Below are 23,338 nucleotides of genomic sequence, written 5' to 3'. Positions count from 1 at the left end.
GCTGCCTTGTAAATGTTCTCTACTTATATCAAAATAGTTCTAATTCACCTGATAAAATAAATTCTAAAATAAGATACCTGGCTGATATTAAATCATAACGCAATCTTCTTATATTTTCAGAAGCAGAATAACATACAGATCCTTTCTCCTGCTCTTTAATGCTTTTTATTTTCACACTTTACCCTCTATATAAATTAACCCAACCTCACATTTTTGCATTACTTTGGAGAATTATAAGAATATTACCTTCAAAATTATACAGGGTTATATTAATAAAAAATCTAATATGTGGGCCACTTTGTTTAAAATGATTGTTAAAATACTAAATACTAAAATCAAGTTTACAGTTGGGTGGTTTGAGTATATGGTACACTGAATTTTTAACCTAAAAAATTTTTTTAAAGACTTTTTTTATTGCGGGGGGCGGGGGGAGAAGGAGGAAAAGGGAGAGTTACAAGCAGACTCCCTGCTGAGCAGGGAGACAACACGGGGCTTGATCCTAAGATCTGGAGATCATGACCTGAGCTAAAGGCAGATGCTTAACCAACTGAGCCACCCATGTGCCCCTAAAATTTCTTTTACATAGCAAAATTTTTATCTTTGCTCACTTTTAAAAAAAAGTTAATACAAATCAAATGCTGAGTAAAATTCTTATTGATAAAAAGCAAAGAAATTCTAAGTAGTGCATTAGGACAAGAAATTATATTCCTACCCTATGTTTTTGTGCTTGAATAACTTTGGCCCTGTATTTGTTTTTTAAACAAGTTGTTTCAGTTTATTACATACCAGTTAGCAATGTCCTTGTGAGCCACTAAATTTTGAAGAAATGCTTGTAATCCTAGTTGTCTATCTTCTAAAAAGTCAGCATTGTAATTATCTTTGAACCAGCGTTTTGGTGGAAGTGCCAATCGAAAGCCTGGAAACATCTCTTTTAACTGAAAAAGAAGAAAAAAGAAAATATAATGTTCAACTATAGTATATCAATCCTATAAAAAATATCCTGTTAACTACATGAACTTGTTGATGAAATAAGCTTAAAATAAAATAATTAAATTCAGCTAAGCTTTTTATACCTTGATTGTTTTACTTGTTGGTTTTTACCAGTTGTATATACATAGGAGTTACAGCTGCTACACATCCCTGTCAACACTTGGCATTGTCCATTCTTTTAATGTTAGCCATTCTGGTGGGTATGTAGTAGTATTTCACTGTGGCTTTAATATGCATTTCTCCATCAACAAATAATGTTAACTATTCTTTCGTGGGCTTTTTTGGATCTGCATATCTTTGGTGAATTATCTATTCAAATCTTCTAACCCCTCCACTTAAAAAAAATTGGGTTATTTATCTTTTTATTATTAAGTTGCAAGAGTTCTTTAATATATTCTGGATATAAGTCCTTTGCCAGTTATTCATATGACAAATATTTTCTCTCAGACTGTGGCCTGATGTTTACACACATTTTTTTTTTATTCTTGCAAAGTAAAAGCAGGTCATGGGTAGAGTTCTTTCTGGTACCTAGAACACTGACATAGATACTTATTAATTTTAAATGCCCAATTTGGAATATCAAGGAGATATTTACTAATTTAGATTAAATTCCTACTAATATCTTTCTTTAAAAGCTTAAGAGTTATCTAAATATCAGCTTGCCTAATATAAATATTATAGCAATATAAAGATGAATCTGGAGAGATGAATATAAAGATGAATCTAAACATTAAAATAATAGTTGAGCCCTGAAAAGAAATATAGCAAGTCATAAAGGATTAAAAGAGTCATAAACTGTTAGAAATTAGTCTTTATGAACAATTATTTTAACAATTTCATAAACAAATTAAGAATTCCACTTAAGTATCTGGTAACTTCAGGAATTATTTTGATCTTATTTAATTATTAAAAGAAATCAATAGAAGTACAGAATTATAGGTTTTTAATTCATCAATGTCATAATAAGAACTTAGGAACAGTAAATAAAGTTCAACATAATGGTGAAAATATGTTACCAACAATACTTTTAAATATTTGGCACACTACTAAAAGTCATCTTGATAATACCTATATAGAAGATAAAATAGCTTAGCATTTTATATTTTACCTTTCACTAAAATTGAGGTTTTCAGAATGGCAAAAACTTGTTGGCAGCCAGGCAACTGCAAAATCATATAAATGGGGTTTCCTACCACTAAAAATTATAAGAATATACTAACTTTAGAGTTTTGAGGGTAAAGGTGGAAGATGGGAGAGAACAGGACCAGTAAAGTTTCCTCTACTAAACACCTGTAAAAATTAGGGAGTGATTTTTCATCTAAGGTCATCTTAGCTTCTCAGAAATATCATAAACCACTTGTTTTTTTCGAGAAATGCTCCTGGTTTCTAAAATACCACTACCCTTACCTGCCTCAATTGATTTCCCTCTAGCTCTGTGGACACATCTCAGCTCTTTCTCTATTACATTCTTAGTGCAATTTACTCAATCAATTCTCTAGTGGAAATTTAGGTTGGTTCTAATTTTTAACTATTAAAAACAGATTAAAACACAGACAATGAAAATTAATGAATTAAACACAGTGAACAGTATCCTTGGAGCTAAATATTGTCTCTGTCCATCATTTCTTATGTTGGATAAATCCCAGAAATGTGATTATTTTGTCAAAATTATATACAACTTTAGGAAGGTATGTCCCCTAGGAAGATTCATATTTCCAACAATGGGTAATACCACTTAAATAAATACCACTTAAATGTCTGTTAACTTGATGAGAGAAAAATTGTTTATTTTCTTTTGAGTACTCATGATATCAAATGTTTTCCAAATTTATTGGCCATTTATATATCTTCTGTGGTTTGCCTTGTTCACATCATTTATAATATTTTCTACTTTGGGGTTTACTCTGTAATTTAGTTTTAAGAGTTTTAAATATATTGAGGGTTTTTATTATTATTATTCTGTTTCATATGTGCAGAAAGCAGAATTCTAGATAGCCCCATGATCTTTGTCCCTAGTGTTGCTTCTGTGATTTTGTTACATTACATAATAAAACAGATTATGAAGATGTAATTACGGTTACTTTTCAATTGGCCTTAAGATAGGGAGATTATCTGGGTGAACCTAATCTTATCATGAGCTTTCTTTTTGGCTGGTGGAAGAAGAGAAAAGTCAGAGAAATTCAAAGCACAAAAAGGACTTGACCTGCTATAACTGACTTTGAAGGTGGAGGGGCCATGTGCAAAGACTGGACAGTACTCTATAAACTAAGAACAATCTCTGGCTGACAACCAGCAAGGAAATGAAGACTTTCGTCTTACAACTACAAGAAATTAAACTCTGCCAACAACCTGAATGAGCCTGAAAGCCAATACTTTCTCAGAGCCTCTGGAGAAGAGCCCAGTTTAGTCAACAGCTTGATTTTGACCTTGTCTGACCCTACATGGCACACCTAGCTGAGTTCACCTAAATCATGATAATAAACAGGTACATTTTAGGTCATAGAGTTTGTAGTAATTTGTTAAACAACAATAGAAAACTAACACAAGATGTTAGAATTTTTTTTTGTTCATTCTCTTATATGATTTAGGGGATCTTTATAGATCTTTTTCTTTATTATTATTATTTTTAAAAGATATTTTTTTGAGAGATAGCAAAAGCTAGAGAGATCAGAGGGAGATTGAGAAGCAGACTTGCTGCTGAGAGGAGAGCCTGATGGGGGGCTCAATCCCAGGACCCTGAGATCATGACCTGAGCAGAAGGCAGACACCTAACGGACTGAACCACCCAGGTGTCCCCCCCTTTTTTTTCCCTGACGATTTTATTTGAGAGAGTGTGAAGGTGAGAGAGATCACAGCGGGAGAGGGAGAAATATAGATCTTTTTCAAATTCATGATTATATAATCATTTGTATTTCTGTTAGTAATTTTAAGGTTTTCACATTTTTATACTAAAAATAATTTTTTTATTTCCAAAAAAGGAAGTTATGTATAGAGATGGTCCTTTAGGCTATTAAAATGAAATAATTAATTTTCTTAGGAACTAGCAAAATTTGACTTCACTCAAATAACTAACAAGGAGGAAAACCCACAGATATTTAACAGTAGAACTGTCAGGAATAGATAATAATTCAAAACCAGAAAGTCTATTTTAGATTTACTGAAGTACTTACTTTATCATTAAGTCTAGAGAAATCAGTGTATCTTCTGAAAACTACCCAACTTTCTTCTGGAGTTTTCTTTACTAGTATTTTATATACCTATGTAGAGAGAGAGAGAGAGAGCAAGAGAGAGAGAGAGATAGAGGGAGGTGAAAAAAAAAGTATATAAAGATATTTAAAACTCAAAGCAAACCAAATATTTTTAAAATTTTTACTTGACAACCCAGGTCATAACAATTAGTATGTAAAAAATATCAGAAATCATTTGGATCAGCAAATATACAAATAATCAATGTAGGCACCAAAAGCAAGATTTATTTAAGAAACATGCCTGACAAATTAAAGACAAAATGCTTTTTTGGCATACACTATTAATAAATGAACTCATCAGTTCCAAAATATATTTTATGCTAAAATATTAAAAAATTGATGACTCAACCATGCTTGAAAAAGCTGTGAAAAAATTGCCACTCTTGTCCTACACAATCAATTTAATTTCTAAATTCAGTAAGTATTATACAGAGTTTTCAAATAAATTTGATGTTGTTTTAATCTTTAAGGATGAAATGCAGCTGAAAATATTCATATTAGATAAAAGTTTACACTTCTATAATTATGCACAATTACCTAGGCTTTAAATAAAAAAACTTGGTTGAAGCATGTCAGTATTTTAAAAAGCATATAATAAGAAAACTAGATTTCATTTTTCAAAAGTATAATTTTAGAGTTTATTATGAGGAAGTACTATTTATAACAGAGAGCCAGAGAAACATCTCCTGGTAGTTTTGGTACAGTATTTTAGGCTAAACTAAAAACACAGCACATATGAAATACTCAGTAACTATTTGTTGAACAAGTGAAGCTCTCTTAAAAATGAGTAACTTTTTTTCTTGAAGATAGCTGCAATCTAGCCACACGTGGCTACTGAACACTGGAAATGTGACAAGTCCCAACTGACAAGTGCTGTGAGTGTAAAATACACACCACATTTCAAAGACTTAGAATAAAAAAAAAAAAAGATGTATAACACTTCATTAAAATGGTTTTGAATTAAATAAAATATATTATTAAATATAATTTCATCTGTTTCCTTCACTTTTTAAAACATAGCTACTAGGAAATTTTAAATTAAAAAATATGACTCACTTCTGTGGCTCACCTAGTCTTAAGGACTAGATTATTCTTACCATATGATGTTTCTCCCTTACTTCTCTTTCAGCTTTTAAGGGGGAGAATCAGTAGAGGTTAAGGATGAATCCTTTAGCTTTGAAGTAAAAATAATTTATCTTTGTAACATATGAAGATGAGGAAGATTATTTGGATATCTTTTAAAGTCTGCAGAAAGTCCCTAAGATACTTGCAAAGAGAATACTAATGAAACATTCTTTTTAGGAGTTCCTAATTGGAACAAACTTCAAAACTTTTGAGTATGAATAACTGATACAATGATAAAAACCAACTTCATATAATAATAAGGTTTATCTACATATAACCCGTATTTGATTTTATTTTCCTATTTTAAAAAATGAATCCTCCCAAGTTTTTCTCCACAGTGGCCCCTGAGCAATCCTACTTCTCTAGGAAAGATAAAGTACAGATTTTTGTGTTTTATCTTCTCTAGAGAGCTTTCCTATGCTTCTACTTGTATAAGTAGTGCCTTCAATGAAAACTTTAAAGACACTACTGATTATTCCCTCTATGTTCTAACAGCAGCTATGGTTTCTGCACTTTACTGGAACCTCAGTATACACTACTTTGTGCTATCTTTTTTATATAGTCCTTATTTTAGAACTTTTCAGTAAACTTTGAGAACATCTTTGATTTCTTTTTATCCCACATCTCAAGGTTCTACCTTCAAAATATATCCAGAATCTGATCACTTCTTAAGACTTCTTCCACCATCCTGTCCACGCCACTATGTCTTCTGAAGATTACTGCAAGAACCTAAGACCTCCTGTTTCCATTCTTCCTCCACAAAATCTAGTCTTTTTTATTTATTTATTTATTTATTTATTTATTTATTTATTTATTTATTTATTTATTTATTTATGATAGTCCCAGAGAGAGAGAGAGAGAGAGAGAGAGAGAGGCAGAGACACAGGCAGAGGGAGAAGCAGGCTCCATGCACCGGGAGCCCGACGTGGGATTCGATCCCGGGTCTCCAGGATCACGCCCTGGGCCAAAGGCAGGCGCCAAACTGCTGCGCCACCAGGGATCCCTAGTCTTAACTCAGTAGCCAGATGAGCCCTTAAACATTAAGTCAGATCACATGACAGATCATCTTTTAAAACCTTTTCAAAGATTCCCATCTTGCGCAGAGTAAAATCTAATGGCCTTACAATGGCCTCCATGCTTTACTTGACCAGTGGATCACACTCCTCATCTTTACCTGTTATTTCAGTTCCTACATCTCTCCCCACGGCTTCTTCTGTTAGCCACAAGGGCCTCTGTAGTTGTCTCACTTGTCAGGAAGGTGAGATATTCTCATAGCTACCTCTTAGCCCTAACGTCTTTTCTGTGAGACCTTGACTGACAGTGTTATTTACGTTGCAACTCCAATTGTGGAGAAAATATTCCCCTTCACTCTTTTATTTCTCTTTATAGCAGTTAGCACCATATGACATATCAACATTTTAAGGAGTTTATTTATCATTCATTCATTCGAGTAGCTGTATTATTACTACTTGGAAGAGTGCATGACAAAACAGGTACCCTCAAAATGAATTAATGAATAAATGAATAGAAATCATTTCATACCTGTTATTTACTTCTTCCTCTACAGTGTTTTTAAAGACTTTATGTATCGCTGCCTTAAATTTGCCTATGAATTTGTATTTTCACACACATCACTTCAGTGAATACTCATCTTGCATAAGTTAGGCCAATGTAAGAAAATGTCCACCAGTTTATTATAATTTTCAAAAAGTCAGGTCCAGGGCAGCCCTGGTGGCTCAGCGGTTTAGCACCGCCTCAGCCCAGGGTGTGATCCTGGAGACCCGGGATCGAGTCCCACGTCAGGCTCCCTGCATGGAGCCTGCTTCTCCATTTGCCTGTGTCTCTGTGTCTCTTGCGTCTCTCTCTCTCTCTGTGTCTCTCATGAATAAATAAGTAAAATCTTAAAAAAAAAAGTTCAAAAAAAATTAAGGTTCATGCAAATTTCCCATCACATCATCAGTCTTATGATAATTTGACTCTAAAGACTGTCTCTCTTCATAAATTATTTCAATATTGACATAGTGCAAAACTCCTCAAATTGCATTCAACAACATATTATAAGGATCATCCACCATAATCAAGTGAGATTTATGGTTCAGCAATGGTTCAAGAATGGTTCAACATCTGCAAATCAGCAAATCAATCAACATGATATACTACATCAACAACACAAAGGATAAAAGTCATATGATCACTTCAATAGATGCAGAAAAAGCTATATGATAAAATTCAAGATCTATTCATGATAAAAATTCTCAACAAAATAGATTTAAAAAAATACCTCAATATAATAAAGGCCATATCTGAAAAACCCACCTAACATTATACTCAATGGTGAAAAGCTGAGAGATTTTCTTCTAAGATCAGGAACAAGACGAGAAAATCTACTCCTGTCACTTGAATTCAACATAGTACTGGAAGTCCTAGCCACAGCAATTGGACAAGAAAAAGAAACAAAAGGCATCCATAATGGTAAGAAAGAAGCTAAACTGTCACTATACGGAGATGACACGATATGGTATGCAGAAAACCTTAAAGATTCCACCAAAATTACTACTAGAAGTAATAGATGAATCCTGTAAAGTGGCAGGATACAAAATTAATACACAGAAACTGGTTGTGGTTTTTTTTTTTTTTTTTTTTTGGTTGTGTTTTTATGCACTAGTAATAAAGTAGTAGAAAGAGAAATTAAGAAAACAATTCTATTTATAATTGTGCCAACAGAATAAAATAACTGGGAATAAACTTAACAAGGAAGTAAAAGGCTTATACTTTGAAAACTATAAAACACTGATGAAAGAAATTGAAGACAACACAAATAAATGGAAAGATATGATCACAGATTAGAAGAACGGTGTTAAAATGTCCTTACTACCCAAAGAAATCTAGAGATTCAATGCAATCCCTTTCAAAAATACCAGTAACATTTTCCAAAGAACTAAACCAAATATAAAATTTGTTTGGAACCACAAAAGACCCTGTATGGCTAAAGCACTTTTGAGAAAGAACAAAGCTGGAGATATCACAATTCCAGATTTCAACATATACTACAAAGCTGTACTAATCAAAACAAATGGTACTGGCACAAAAATAGACACATAAATCAATGCAACGGAGTAGAGAGCTGAGAAATAAACCCGTGCTTATATAGTCAATTAATCTATGACAAAGGAGGCAAGAATATACCATGGGAAAAAGATCTCTTCAATAAATGGTGCTGGGAAAACTGGACAGCAATATTTAAAAGAATGAAACTGGATCACTTTTTAACACCTTACACAAAAATTAACTCAAAATGGATTAAAGACCTAAATGTGAGACCTGAAACCATAAAACACACACACACGCAATAATTTTTCTGATATTTGCCTTAGCAATTTTTCTAGATATCTCTCCTGAGGCTAGGGAAATAAAAGCTAAAATAAACTACTGGGACTACATAAAAATAAAAAGCTTTTGCAAAGCAAAGGAAATCATCAAACTAAAAGGCAACCTACTGAATGTGAGAAGATATTTGCAAATGATAAGAGATTAATAACCAAAATATATAAAGAACTTACATAGCTCCACACCAAGAAAACCCACAAATTAAAAATGGGCAGAAGACCTGAGTAGACATTTTTCCAAAGACATACAGATGGCAAATGGACACATGAGAAGATGCTTAACATCACTAACCAGAATGAAATGAAAACCAGAATGAGATATCACCTTATATCTGTCACAGTGGCTAAAATAAAAAAGGTAAGAAATAAGTGTTACTAAAGATGTAGAAAAAAAGGAACCCCTATACACTGTGAGTGGGAATGTAAATTGGTACAGCCACTGTGGAAAACAGTACGGAGTTTCTTAAAAAAATAAAAATAGAATTATCATATGATTCGTCATTCTACTACTGGGTATTTACCCAAAGAAAATAAAAACAGTAATTTAAAAAGATATTTGCACCTGTAGGTCTACTGAAGCATTATTTATAATAGCCAAGATAAGGAATCAGCCTAAGTGTCCACTGATAGACGAATGGATAAAATCCACTTAGGAATATTGCAGTCACAAAAAATGGATTAGATCTTGCCATTTGCAACAACATGGATGAACTCAGAGGGTGTTATGCTAAGTGAAATAAGGCAGACTGAGAAAGACAAATAGCATATGATTTTACTTATATGAGGAATCTAAAAAACAAATAAGATAAACAAAAAGCAGAATCTGATCTGTAAGTACTGAGAACAAGCTGGCAGCTATTAGAGAAAAGGGGGTAGAGGAAAGTACAAAATGGGTGAAGGAGAGTGGGAGATACAGGTCTCCAGTTATGGATGAATAAGTCATGGGAAAAAAAGGTACAGCATAGGGAAAATAGTTAATGATACTGCAGTAGTATTATGTGGTGACAAAGGGTAGCTACACTTATGGTGAGCATGGCATAAAGTATAGAGAATTAAGAATCACTATGTTGTAATCTGAAACAAATATTGTGTCAACTACACTCAGATAAAAAGCTTTTTTAAAATTAAACATTTCCCTAACAACAACAGCAACAAAAAATGATCTCAAAAACTTTTTTTCCAGAGGTCCTTCTATACTATTACAGGCTTACAGCATGAAATGTTGAAGTAAATATAAAAAGTTTACATCAAGAAAACCCAAGAGGAAGAACAAGCTATTTCAATTATAAGTGTATTTAGCAAGGTCTCTGGATACACAAATACACATTAATATCTAAGACCAAAATATATAAATTAACAATGGACAAACAGAAAACAGAACAAGATGTCAAGAACATCAAACAACATATCATATGGAGGGAAGAAAAAAGTATTTTGACCCTTGTCTCACAGGTCGGACAAAAAATCAATTCCAGATAGTTTACAGATCTAAATGTGAAAGGTCCAACAATGAAGGTTGTAGAAGAAAATACAGGTGGGCGTAGGCAAATTTTAAAAAGTGCTAACCACAAGAGAAAAAAACTGGACTATATTAAAACTATGAACTTAGATAAATAAATAAGATAAATAAATCTAATGCATTAAGAAAGTGAAAAGGCCACAGAGACCAAACAGTTACAATGTATGCTCTAACAAAGAACTTTGGTCCAAAATGCATAGAAAACTATAAATCAAAGTGGTAAAAAACTTTATCCAAAGAAAAATGAATAAAGGTCCTGAACAGACCTTTCACAAAAGAGAATGTCCAATGGCCGAATAAGTCTTCAATTTAATTACTCCTTAAAAATGCAAAATAAGACCACATATGTGATATTACTCTACCCATCAGAATAGCTAAAGTAAAAATGATGAAAAAATACCACATGTTGGGAAGGTGTGGAGTAACTGCAACTCTCATATTCTGCTTATAGGAGTATAAACTAGTACAACCACTCAGGCATATTGTTTATCAGTAGCTTTTAAAGCTAGGCATGGGATCCCTGGGTGGCGCAGCGGTTTAGCGCCTGCCTTTGGCCCAGGGCACGATCCTGGAGACCCGGGATCGAATCCCACGTCGGGCTCCCGGTGCATGGAGCCTGCTTCTCCCTCTGCCTGTGTCTCTGCCTCTCTCTCTCTCTCTCTCTCTCTCTCTCTGTGACTATCATAAATAAATAAAAAAAAATTAAAAAAATAAAAAATAAAAAAATAAAGCTAGGCATATGATCCAGCGATTTCACTCCTAGGCAGATCCCAAACAGGAATGGGTTAACGTGTTTAATGAGTGATAAGTACTAAAAGGCTCATAGCAGTAGCATTTGTAAGATCCCCCAACTGAAAATTATCTGAATGCTCTTCAACAGTACAATGGATAAACTGTAGTATACTCACATAAAGGAATACTATCAGTAATAAAAGTGAGCTACCTACAATTACAAGATGAAGGATGGATCTTACAAACACAATACTGAAGAGACCACGCCCCAAAGAGTACATACTCTGTAATTCCATTCACATAAAGCAGAAAAATAGGCAAAATTAATGTAGGCTATCAGGAAAGTGGGTGTTCATTGACAGAGAGCATGGAGAGGGGTTGCTTTTCGGATGCTAGTAATACTCTTGTTTCTTGATCTGTGAGTGCTAGGCTCACAGATGTGCCTGGTTTGTGAAAATTCATTCAAGTAAAAGTTTACTACAGCATGACGGTACTTAAGAGGTGTAAAAACGACTTGAATTTTATGTTCAAGAAATTATAAGCACAGGTAACGATTTAACCCAGGTAGAGCACACAGAGTTAGTCCATTTTTCACTTTCTACTGATGTCCAGTAACAGTCAATACTCACAGTAAACTTAGCTCTTTCTTCCATCACTTCATAACCCAGGATAGTAGGTGTAGAAGGTCTATCTTCCACATACACTGTGTCAGGATTTTGCTCTTCGCTTTCTCTTGGTCTGGTGGTATACTCAATGGAAGAGTCTGCACCTGTGAATTTAGTCCTAATGAGGGGGCTGCTACAGACAGACGAAGCACTATCCGTTTGGTCAGGTGCACTTGTCTGTTTAAAATTACCCATATTTGAGTCCTCTAACTGGCCTTTGGAAGAGTTTGAGCTTGTTGAGATGCTCCCAAAAGAAGAACTTCTTTGGTTTCTGCTGGTCGTAAAACTGGAAGCAGAGTTCCCTATGGGCATAGGAACTGGGACATAGGGAGTTGCCATCTTCTTTTAGCCTTTGCAACAGACCCGCACACTGCTGAGTCCAAACACTTAGAGAACAACTAATATGAAATCCATTATTTTCTTCTTAGGAATTCACTATCTAAAAAGGAGAAGAACATATTGAGAGGTTAGTCTTTAATTTGGTGCATTATCCAAAACCAAACCAAACCAAAACATAACAAAACACCTCAGAATGTTCACATCCATTTCTTTTGATTCTGTGACACTCCATGACTTCATGTGGAATGAAAACACACCCCAAACTTCTTCATTTAATCCCAAGATATCATTTGCAAGGTAAAGAGAGAACTACTCCACACTCTTTTTCTTGACCTTCACATTACACGTTCATCTTTTCAAATCTCCACTTTATTGCCTTGTGATAGATTTCTGCAACGTTCATTTTAGCCTGATCTCACCTACACAAAAGAGTCAGAAACAGGAAGAGTGGTAAAGACCTTTCTGAAGCTGCATTGTCTGCTTACGGTCCTGACAGTTCCCACATACAGTAAGAAGAGGAAAGGAGGGAAGAATAGAAAGGGAGGGGAATTATTCCCATTTCCTTTTAATTTAGTTAGTGAGATTCTAAAGAATTAGAGTACTAACAGTTCACATTTCCTTTTAAATTAATTAGTGAGACTCTAAAGAATTACCTAGAGTTCTAACAGTGAACCACAGGGAAGTAACAACTGCTCTTAAGGTAACAGTCTACTAAACCTAGAATCAAACGTATTTGAAAAAAAACAAAAACAAAAAAACAACTTGGTCAAATTAAATTAATCAAATCAGACCCAGTGAACCTTAAACTTACATCCAACAGGACGAAACGGTTGAAAAGTTAAAATGTTCTTCATAGTTTCCAGGTCATCAGTAATCCTGCTATGCCAGAAACTGAGGGTAACTTAACAAACCTTGATGACTCATGCCCAGTAATCTGTTGTCTAAAAGGACTAATCTGTCTCGGAATAATCTCATAATTGTGCAACATAGGAAAAGGTTTACCACTAAGTTGTTAAATAACAGATGAAGACACTGTAATGACTACAGACGTGTGAAACGACACATGAAACAAGGGGTCCGGCTCGCTTAGCGACCTCTATCTAGGCGATTCTAGGGCTGAGAGAGGTCAGCAGGGAGCTGCTACTACAGGGACTTGCAAAGATGCTGAAGCAGGATGGTTTTTTTTTAACCCAGCACGTGGCTCTGGGCAACCTTCCTCATCATCACAGATTCAAGAAACTTGAAGCGCTGATTCACTGCTCCTCGGTTCTGCTGGATGCCCTCCCCCCTCCCCCCCCCCAAAAAAAGAAGTAAATAAAAGGTCTGAGACTTTAGCCTCTTCGGGGCCTGCGGGATGGCCGTGCCCCTTGCCACCCAACTACCTGAGGCCGCAGGGCCGGGAGGAGAGGACGCGGATCAATACCGTGAGTGGCGTGCAAAGAAGTGAGCGCTCCCCAAACTTTACGGAAACGCGTTGGCTTCACTGACAGCGAGCGTCCTCACTTTTGCCTCAGCGTGGAGATGCCCCGAGGACCTGCATCCCAGTCCTACGCTGGAGAGCCTCGGGCAGGGGAGGCGGCCCCAAGCCTCAGCGACGCGGTAGAAACCGAGGCGCAGCCCGACCCCGGGACGGCCCGGTGGGTGTCAGGGCGGGCCACGGGTCCTCGGCCCCCGGGGGTGAGGGGGACCCCCTGCCCCCGGCCCCGCCCCACCCCCCGGACGGTCGCATCTCCGCCGCCCGTGCGAGGCCAGCGCCTCCCACACGCTCGGCGGGGTCTGCGGCGGCCTCGGACGCTCCCGCGGGGCCCCTCGACCCTCCCTCCGTGGGAGGCCGCCCGCCGCCCGCCGCCCGCCAGCCCCGCGGGCGCAGGTGTCACTCGCAGGGGCGCCCGGGGCAGCGGCCGCCGCCTCGTCCCTACCTCAGCCCACTCCGCGATCCCGTTCGAGCGCACTTCCCGGGGACGGTTGAAGTGGACCCTCCGCAACGCAGCTCTCCGTCTCCACCCACCGGGGCCAAGAAGCCTCACGTGACCTTCCGCCCCAAAGCGGCCGCTCCCAGCCTCCCGCCGCCCGGCCCCGGATCCCAGAGAGGTGGGGGGTGGGGCCACGCCGTGCCGCCCCTCCCGGAAGTGACGTCACGCCAAGGCGCTTCTCCCCCCGCCCCCCCGCCATGACATCTCCCGCCACACACCCACCCCCCCTGCCCCGCGACGCTGTCCGGAGTTGTGCGGCCCCGGCTGTTTGGCAGCTGGGTTGGGCCTAGTTATGTGGTAAGAATTCTGCCTTCTCCGCCCTAGCTTTATTTTTATAAACTAACTTTGAGAAATGGAGGCCAAGACGCCCAGTTTGCCGCACAGGTGATCAGAGGATTGCAGCTCGGAGGAGGGACTATAGCCGGCATTGGTCCGGGCGCCTGCTTTGCATCATGGGACTTGTAGTCTTCACTGGCTCGGGCTGGTTCTAATAGGTTATAGATTGTTTTCTAGAATAACTGGCGCCTTATTGGGGATGACAGTCGATTCAAAGAGTGGGAAGATAGAACACTGCCCTTAAGCTTATTCGCCTTATCGTTGGCAGATAATTGAAGTTGTTGAGTGTTGTTGTTGTTGTTTTTTTTAATACAATCCAGGGTGCAGTTTTATCCCATATGATACAATAGTAGTCGTGTTAGACTTGCACACCTGAAGACCTGTAAAGTTATCGGGAAACTTGTTTTTTGATAGCCAAATGCCAAAGTTTAGACCAGTTTACAGGGTCGTTCATCATTAGAATTGTGCAATTTGATTTAAAGACCATCTCATGATTTCTCCGGTTTTGGAACATTTCCAAGACTGGGAAAAATTGATAGTTGTAATTTCAAAATGAGCATAGGAAGATAATCTGGTTTGTGGCATATTAATGATTTTGGTTGATGATGCTGTCCAAGAAGAACTTCTGTCCACAAATTGAAAAGAGCGTTCAGTATATAGATATATATTCTTTATTTTGTGACTATTTGGTATTGATAAATGTCTAGATTTTACTTACAGTAAAGGAACATTTTCTTTAAAAAAGTTTTTAGGTTGAGGTATAATTTATATATTACATTATATTAGCCACAAGTGTGCAATGTAATTATTTGACATGTATATTGAGAAAATAATCACCACACTAAATCTAGTTAAAATCTGTCCCCATATATAGTTCCAGAATTTTTGTTCATGTGATGAGGACTTTTAAGGTTTACTTTCTTAGCAACTTTCAAATATGCAATACAGAATTATTAACGATAGTTGCCATGCTGTACATTATATTCTCATGAGCAATTTGTTTTATAACTAGAAGGTTGTTCTGACTCCCTTTACTCATTTTGCTCACCCCCACTTCTGGCTACCACCAATCTGTTCTTTGTATCTATGAGCTTTCTTTTTTAAAATTCCATATATAAGGGAGATTATATGATATTTGTCTTTTTCTGACTTATTTCACTTATCATAATGCCTTCTAGGCCCATCCATGTTATCACAAATGGCAAGATTTAATTTTTAATGGCTGCATAATATTCTGTTTTATATATGTGTGTATGTGTGTGTACATACACACACACTTTTATTCATTCATCTATTGATAGACATCCAGGTTGTTTCCAAATCTTGGTTATTGTAAATAATGGCAGAGTGTACATGGGAGTACATATATGTTTTTGAATTACTGTTTTTTTTGTGTGTGTGTGGGGGGGGATAAGTACCCAGAAGTGGAATTTTTGGATTACTTGGTAATTTAATTTTTAATTTTTTTAGGGACCTCCATACTGTTTTCTACAGTGGCTGCACCAATTTTCGTTCCCAACAGCACTGCATGAGAATTCCCTTTTCTCCACATCCTCACCAACACTTGTTTCCTATCTTTTTAAAAAAATAGTGTGCAGTCCTTAATTCCTATCACTTACTTAACCCATCCTCTCAAGCCCCTGCACTCATTGTGATTTTCATTTGCATTTCTCTGCAGATTAGTGACAGTTGAGTATTTTTGCATATGCCTGTTGGCCATCTGTATGTCTTCTTTGGAAAAATATCTATTCACATTAAAAAAAAAAGATTTTATTTATTTATTCATGAGAGACACAGAGAGAGGCAGAGACATAGGCAGAGGGAGAAGTAGGTTCCACACGGGAGTGGGGGAGGGGAACCTGATGTGGGACTGACTCCTAAGACCCCAGGATCATGCCCTGAGGGAAAGGCAGATGCTCAATGGCTGAGCCACCCAGGCATCTCCTTCTTCCCAATTTTTAATTGGATTTGTTGTTGTTGTTATTGAATGGTATGAGTTCTTTATATATTTTGGATATAAACCTCTTATTAGATCCCACATAATTTCCAAATATTTTCTCCCATTCAGTAGGTTGGATTTTCATTTTATTGATAATTTCTTTTGCTGTGCAGAAGGTTTTTAGTTGGACACAGTCCCACTTGTTTGTGCTTTTGTTGCCTTTGCTTTTGAGGCTGGATCCAAAATATCATTGCCAAGACCCATGTCAAGGAACGTACTACCAATGTTTCCTTTTAGGAGTTTTTATGGTTTCAGATTTTACATTCAAGTCCTTAATCCATTTTGAGTTCATTTTTGGGTATGGTGTAAGATAGAAGTCTTTTTTTTTTAAATTTTTTTTGTATATGTGGCTGTCTAGTTTTTCCAACACCATTTATTGAAGAGACTATCCTTTCCCCATTGTATATTCTTGGTTTCTTCATCATAAATTAATTGACTGTATGCATGGATTTATTTCTGGGCTTCTGATGTCTTTAGTAATCAAGAGAGAATGTCCTCTGGTTGTCAGAGTAAAAGTTACACTTTGACAGAGCATACCTAATGGCTAGTTTCTATGGAATATTTTAGTTAATTTTGGATGACTGTATATAGTACACATAGTCAAATTGTATACATTTTAATCTGCAGAGTAACAGCAGACCATTTTTTTGCCCTTTCTTTAACTTTATATAAAATATATACTTCTAGCATAATATTTTGAACCCACTTTGGGAATAATTTTATACAATGGTATATAGATATTGGTAATGGTAGGGAGAGAGGGAAGAATGGTTAAAAAAGCAATGTGCAATAGGCAGACGTCTCGTGAGGTAGCTTCCTAGAGTCCCACATTTGCCCCTTCTCTAGAACTGATTTGTCCTGAGTCTGGTTCTCTGGTGGCCATGTTTGTAATATGTTAGTCTTATAATAGCAAATGCTATTTATCATAGTTGATTGTGCCTGAGGAGGACATTTGACCTAAATTGTGTCCAAAGGACACTTTCTCCTAGGAATTAAAATGAGTGGGAGGAAAATACTAACTGGAAGTCACAGGAGGTAAAGTCAGATAAAGGAAATTCTGTAGTAAGAGGGTCAGTCAAGTCCCACTGCTGAGGTCACTGGAGTTGATCTTGTCCTTCCCCATTTTTGACTTTTACTTGGAGTTCATGAGCTACCCTGGTTACTTTCAGTAGCTTTGTTTTTTGCTTAAACCCAACCAGAGTTGGTTCTTCTGCTTATAACCAAAAGTACAACTAATCTAGCAGGTTGGAAGGACGCAAACTAGTATGAATTTTAAAAGCAGGTAAAATGCAAACAATTCCTTCTCAGTGATTTATATAACTAAAATAATATAAAAACAACTCATTTTCAGTTATTATTTTGGTATACTCTCATCGCTTCCCTAATTGATGTATGTTGTTTTCCATAGGCAGTGTTTCTATGATTTAAAATTCAGGATCTGTAATGTGATCCTGAACCTGCCTTCTATTTTCTCACTGCCATGAAATTGTAAGGGTCCAGAGAAAGAACCACGAGTGACTTAGCTTAAAGTAACAGGTGATAACCAAAGTAGTAATGGGGGAACACAACAGCCAACTTTATTGGATTTAACCTGTGACCTATGCAATTTCCTAAATCCAGGGTAGGAATTATATGGCGTTTATAATGGTACATGGAAGACACTCTTCAGTATTGCTACCATTGATTAGTGATTTCCACTCATCACATTACATAAAGAAAGTTTTGAAAGCATATGTGGAAATCCTACCAGAAGCCTAACAAAAAAATCAAATTTCTTCACAAAATCATTGTTACAATTTTAGAACTGAAAGAGACCAAGATGATCATGAGCATAGGCTTCTATGCTCTTAGTCTTCTAGAGCTAAGACTACTGAGGAAAACAAAGGCTCAAAGATCTGCCTATAATCACTGAGGCAGTGAATCCTTGAGTCCCAGACTAGTAAACTTCTCACCACACATGGTAATAAGACACTCCTTCCTGAGCATTTCTACACTCTGTTGTGTCCTAGTGTCTTTCAGCCTCCCAATAGTGTCTTGCTTCTGGTACATTCTCAATTAACATTTGATACCAGGGAAGTCTCCATGGATTTTATGCATATGAGAAGGTGAACATTGGGCTTTTAAGAGTTGGTTGGGAATTGGTTAGGTAAAGAAGGGATACAGGGCATACCAGGTAGAGTCAAAGACTTGAGAGAGGACAGAATAGGGTGTAGGGTAGTAATGGACAGTGAGGAGACCAGCCTGATTGGATTGAAGGGTGTGTAGCTAGAAGTAGAATGAGCTCCTACTCATTCCTCAGGTTGTCTCACATACAACCTCATCAGTAATGCCTATCTGATAGAATTAACCAAGGCTCTCCGCAATGATCCTGTTGTATTTGGTATGTGAGTGGGGGCAATCATCACATTATATAGTGAGTACTTATTTATGTTTGCAGCCTAAGGGCAGGGATGATACATTAGACGTCTGTGTGCTGACAGTACCTTATCTGGTACCTGAATGAGGCAAGTACCTTGTGTATAGTCCCTGTAATTACTATTTCTTTCTTTTTTTTTTTTTTTTTACAACTGATCCACTTTACTTACATTTCCTACAAAATCCCCTTAGACATTTGTTTTTTCAACTCCTACTTTAGAAAATAAAATTGAATTCTTTGAGTCAGCCTGTGAGCCCCTTCATGAACTGACTTTTATCGTCTATTTCCTCCAGTTTAGTTAATTAGTTAATCAACTAGCCAGCTATTTATTGAGTACCTATCACATGCAATGAATCTCATCGTCTAGCCATATCAATTATTCCCCATTCTGAGCTCTTCATTTTCTCTCTTGCTAGCATTTGTTGTTGCTTTTGCCTAGGAATTATCATACTTTTCTCATTGCATTTCTGAGTCCCTGCTCAGGTGACCTCCATTCCAAAAGCTTGTCTTAATTCCTCTCCACCATGTCCTTGTAGTTCTCCTGCAAACTTCTGCTGTAGCCATACTCCTATTGGATGTGGTTGTCCTTGTGTGTCTGCCTACCTGACTAGAACATGTGCTTCATGAGCCAGAGGCCACGTCCTTTTCTTCTTCTTCACTGATTGGCAGAAACTCTGGCATATGTGGGGCCAGACTGAATGAATAAATAAAAGATGTCAATAAGGTTTTCTTGTTGGATCAGCTTGGTGATTTAATGCAAACAAACAAATGCATTTTGCCATTTCTCAGTGGCATTTGGTTTTAAAGAAATAATACTTGCTCTCTGAAACAAAGGGAAACAGCTCTGATTCAAGAGAAAGGGTTCCTTCATTTGTTCAGAGTAATTTGTAAACTGCTGGACTAGATAGATGATTTCTAAGGTCCACTTAAGATCTAATGTTTTATAAATTCATGTGTTTCATTTGAGACCTGCATAGATAACTGAATGAATATCACAGCCTGCTTAGCAATGCTAAGATCTATAAAAGGCATTAAGCCGAGCAAAAATCAAATGGAGAAAAAAAGCTAAACTCCTGAAGTTAAACAGACCAATGAATTGATGTTATTGTACATTTAAGTCTTTATCTCAATTAAATTTGAGATATGCTCCAACTCCTGGTATGAACATGGGAAAGAATTCTGTTTTCTGAGGTCTCAGGGCCAGATCTTAACATCGCAGCTTATAAGAGATCATTCTAAAAAAGATTAAAAAATTTTCAGGGTAAAAGCAAAAAGCCTTGGAAGAAGTAGCAAGTCTCTAATACATTAGCACCAAGATTCCTGCTCATGTTGTAGGTGAACTTCATACCCCTTTATGGAACACTTAAGTCATCTAGGTTACCTCTGGTCTTTTGTTTGGATTATTTCCAATTGTTTTTCATCTGTAATGTGCACCAATAATAGTTTTTCCTCAGAGGGTTGTTGTGAAAAATAAAAGTTATAATGCTTCTTAAGTGCTTAGTACAGTGCCTGGTAAAATGAACAATAGCTATCATTATTTCTTGAGTCAACTAGATAGCTTAAAAAATAGACAATATTAATAATAATGTATATAGGGCAGCCCGGGTGGCTCAGTGGTTTAAGCAATGCCTTCAGCCCAGGGCCTGATCCTGGAGACCCGGGATCGAGTCCCACATTGGGCTCCCTGCATGGAGCCTGCTTCTCCCTCTGCTCTGCCTGTGTCTCTGCCTCTCTCTCTCTCTCTCTCTCTCTCTCTCTTTGTCTTTCATGAAAAAAAAATAAATTTTTAAAAAAATAATAATGTATTATAGATATTTGCTGAATGAATAGCCATTAACTATGGCCAGAGAACTGCACTATTGATTTTATGTACATTAATTTATTTAATCTTCACAATAATCTCATGAAACAGTTGCTGTTATTATAATTGATACTTTACAGATTGCATCTCTGAGAGACTGACTAGCTTGTCTTTTTTATATGGAAAGTTATTCTCTGAGAGGTTATCTTGGTTAGCAAAGTTGGAACTCAAGCTCAGTTCTGTTTCCAAAGCCTGTGTTGAGATATTTACTATACCATACATTGTTTGTCATTGTGGCAGGCAGAGCCTAGACCCTCAAAGAGCCATATTTGGCAAGGCAAGACATTGGTTGAAAACAAGGTCTTTGAGTTTAGTTTCAGAAAAGTTCTTCATCCCATTTAACACTATAGTAGTTAGCTTAAATTCTTAAATTCTTTTTTCTTTCTCTTTGTCCATAACCTAGTTCTGGTATAATTTATGTGTCCTAGATTCAGCCCCTAAAATAATTGATCTTGATAAATTGATGTTGTTCTGTGCATGTTCCGGCCTTGGCTTCTCTGTTGTCATTCTGATTTGCTCTCTGGTATTGATTCTGGTGTTTCACTTCTTTCATCTTTCTTGTTGAAAGATTAGGTAAACCAGAGGGATTGGGAAGGAGTTAACCAGATGAAGTATTTGTCTGGGAGGAAGTGGAAAGTGTCGTTGGGAAAAGGAGAGCCCCAGGCAGAAAAGATGTAGAGGATTTTATGTAGATACTGCTTAATAGTGAGAGACGGAGTTGTTTGACTTGAAATAAAGACTTACAGACATACAGTTTTAATTTTTATGTGGTGTCAAATAGCCTCAACTCTGTGAGGAGTCACATACTCATACTCATTCAACAAATATTTGTTGAGTGTCTACCATATGTGCCAATTATTGTCCTAAGGCTACAGGAATTTATCAGTAGCAATATATGCAAAGCCACTCTTCTCCTGGAGTTCACATTCTGGTGAATGTTGATGTGGGGACAGGCAATAAACATAACAAGAAATGTTTTAAGAATTTAGCTAGATTTACATCCTTTGAAGAAAATAAAGTAGAATAATATCATCAGAGTCATTGGGCCAGGGGGAAGTGCAGCAATTATACATTGAGGCATCAAATCAGACTTCTCTGAGAATGTGTCTTGAGTGCCAAGATTGGAATGTCTAGAAGAAAACAACCTTGAAAAAATCGAGTGGTAGAGGACTCCAGAAAACCTGCCTCATATGTTCAGTAGGAGGAAAAAGGAAACTTTTTAGCAATAGTGCTCCCTTTTCCTTCTTCTAAGAGCTCCAATTCCAGGAAATAAGATGTCAGATGTTTCTGTAATCACATGTGTGATCCACATGTCTCTCAGACATTAGATTTTAACATTAATGCCCAAATCTTGCTCATTTCAAACTCCCTCTTAATTTTAGGTAATTCTAGTCTCTTGTAAAATTTCCCTTTCCTGCATATCCTTAGAGTCCTCAAGGTATATCTTCTGTGCTCCAGGGAATCTGTTCTGATGATTGTTCCCTGTCACCATTGCTAGATGAGTTGCTGTCACTGCTTTTGCCACTGGCTGAGTCATGCTTGCCTTGACAGCTCTACACCATCCTTTCCACTAACAGAGATTAATTCCGTGTCTCTTGAGTCAAATTCTTTATACCACAAATGCAGACTGGAGCCTTCCAGTAATGGTGTCTGCCTCTGCTTCACTGGCGACCCACAGTGCAGCAGTGTGCTGGCAATTAAAATGGGGAACTTTTCTTTCACTTTTGCTTGGATCTTGAAGTGTTACAGAGTTTGGTGGGCAGGTCTTTTTGGTTTTGTTCATGAAGTTTCTTTTACCCAAAGAGAGCCAATGTGGTGGCTCAGTTGGCAGAAGCTCTTATAATAGTTGTCTTCAGTGGACCTCAGAGGTTGCCAACTATCTGAATCTTTCTGTGTCTAGGGAATTCCTGCTTTATGTATCTAGGTGACAGTTCAGAGCATACTTCCCACTCTAAAATTCTAAATTGCTAGCAAGTCTGCTTTTTCAGCCTCCCTTGCAGCTAGAGTATAGATGTATGCTCTAGGCATTACTAATTCTATGCATCCTTTCCCCCACCTTCCATGTTGGTGGTTCAAGGTACAGGGTCTAATGCTCAATTGTTGCAGCTTCCTCACAAGATTAGTTTTATGCTTTGGTTTTAGACTTTTTTCTTAGCATTGTCCCCAAGCTTCCCAGATGTTCTGTGAGCTGTCAGTTTCTCTCTAAAATTTCTTTATTCTTATATTGGAGGCGGCCACTTTTGGCTGCTTGCTCACAGAGGCAAGTGAAGAGAAGGGACAAAAGAAAGGCCAACAAAAAGGAAAGACTTAATTCCTGTGCTTAAAAGAAATATTTTCTTTTCAGTTGAATATGAATAAGGAAGCACAGAGCCCTGAGTGCCACCTTCAGTCATTTTGCAGTTGCAAGGGGGAGGGGGGATCAGTTTGGGATGAAGCCAATATGAGAATGGCAGAGTGAAGAAGGGGAAAGCATCTTGACGATATCCCTGAACCTTTAATTTTACTTTACCTAGAGTCTGTTTTACTTCTGATCTTGAAATTATCTGAGATAATACATTTCCTTATTGATAAGCAAGCTTAAGTTGAAATTTGTCATTGTTACTACCTTCACTAACAATAAATACAAATAATGATGCCTAAACTTTATTGAGAACTTAAATGTTCTCTTTTGTTGCAGGTACCTTTCATTCACTCAGCTAATATTCATTGAGCACTTACATGTTAACTCATTTAACTGCTGTATCACACT

The 23,338-nt window shown here is 37.1% G+C and overlaps 1 protein-coding gene and 1 long non-coding RNA gene across 8 annotated transcripts in view; one reads left to right on the top strand and one right to left on the bottom strand.

Moving 5' to 3' along the window:
- The window catches only part of SNX16 (sorting nexin 16), a 40,015-nt gene extending 25,674 nt beyond the window's left edge, over nucleotides 1-14,341 (bottom strand). Inside the window, exons 1-5 of one of the 7 annotated variants that reach the window (XM_072804091.1) lie at nucleotides 13,924-14,115; nucleotides 12,192-12,423; nucleotides 11,630-12,104; nucleotides 4,161-4,247; nucleotides 787-935 (exon numbers count right to left, since the gene is read on the bottom strand). In XM_072804091.1, coding sequence (XP_072660192.1) covers nucleotides 787-935; nucleotides 4,161-4,247; nucleotides 11,630-12,004 — 611 coding nt within the window. In that variant the 5' untranslated portion in view covers nucleotides 12,005-12,104; nucleotides 12,192-12,423; nucleotides 13,924-14,115. Of the gene's footprint in view, nucleotides 1-786; nucleotides 936-4,160; nucleotides 4,248-11,629; nucleotides 12,105-12,191; nucleotides 12,424-13,923; nucleotides 14,117-14,321 lie in introns of those variants that run through there. The other 6 variants (XM_072804095.1, XM_072804093.1, XM_072804092.1 and 3 more) reach the window with 6 other exon arrangements.
- Nucleotides 14,172-23,338, top strand: part of LOC140620192 (uncharacterized) — a 186,687-nt gene continuing 177,520 nt past the window's right edge. Inside the window, exon 1 of the long non-coding RNA XR_012019956.1 lies at nucleotides 14,172-14,274. This is a non-coding gene — a long non-coding RNA (uncharacterized lncRNA). The remainder of the gene's footprint in view (nucleotides 14,275-23,338) is intronic.

Source organism: Canis lupus, chromosome 28 (assembly GCF_048164855.1).
Source record: "Canis lupus baileyi chromosome 28, mCanLup2.hap1, whole genome shotgun sequence".
Taxonomy (NCBI): domain Eukaryota; kingdom Metazoa; phylum Chordata; class Mammalia; order Carnivora; family Canidae; genus Canis; species Canis lupus.
The sequence above is the reverse complement of the archived record's forward strand: the minus strand, read 5'-3'. Positions and strand labels throughout refer to the sequence as shown.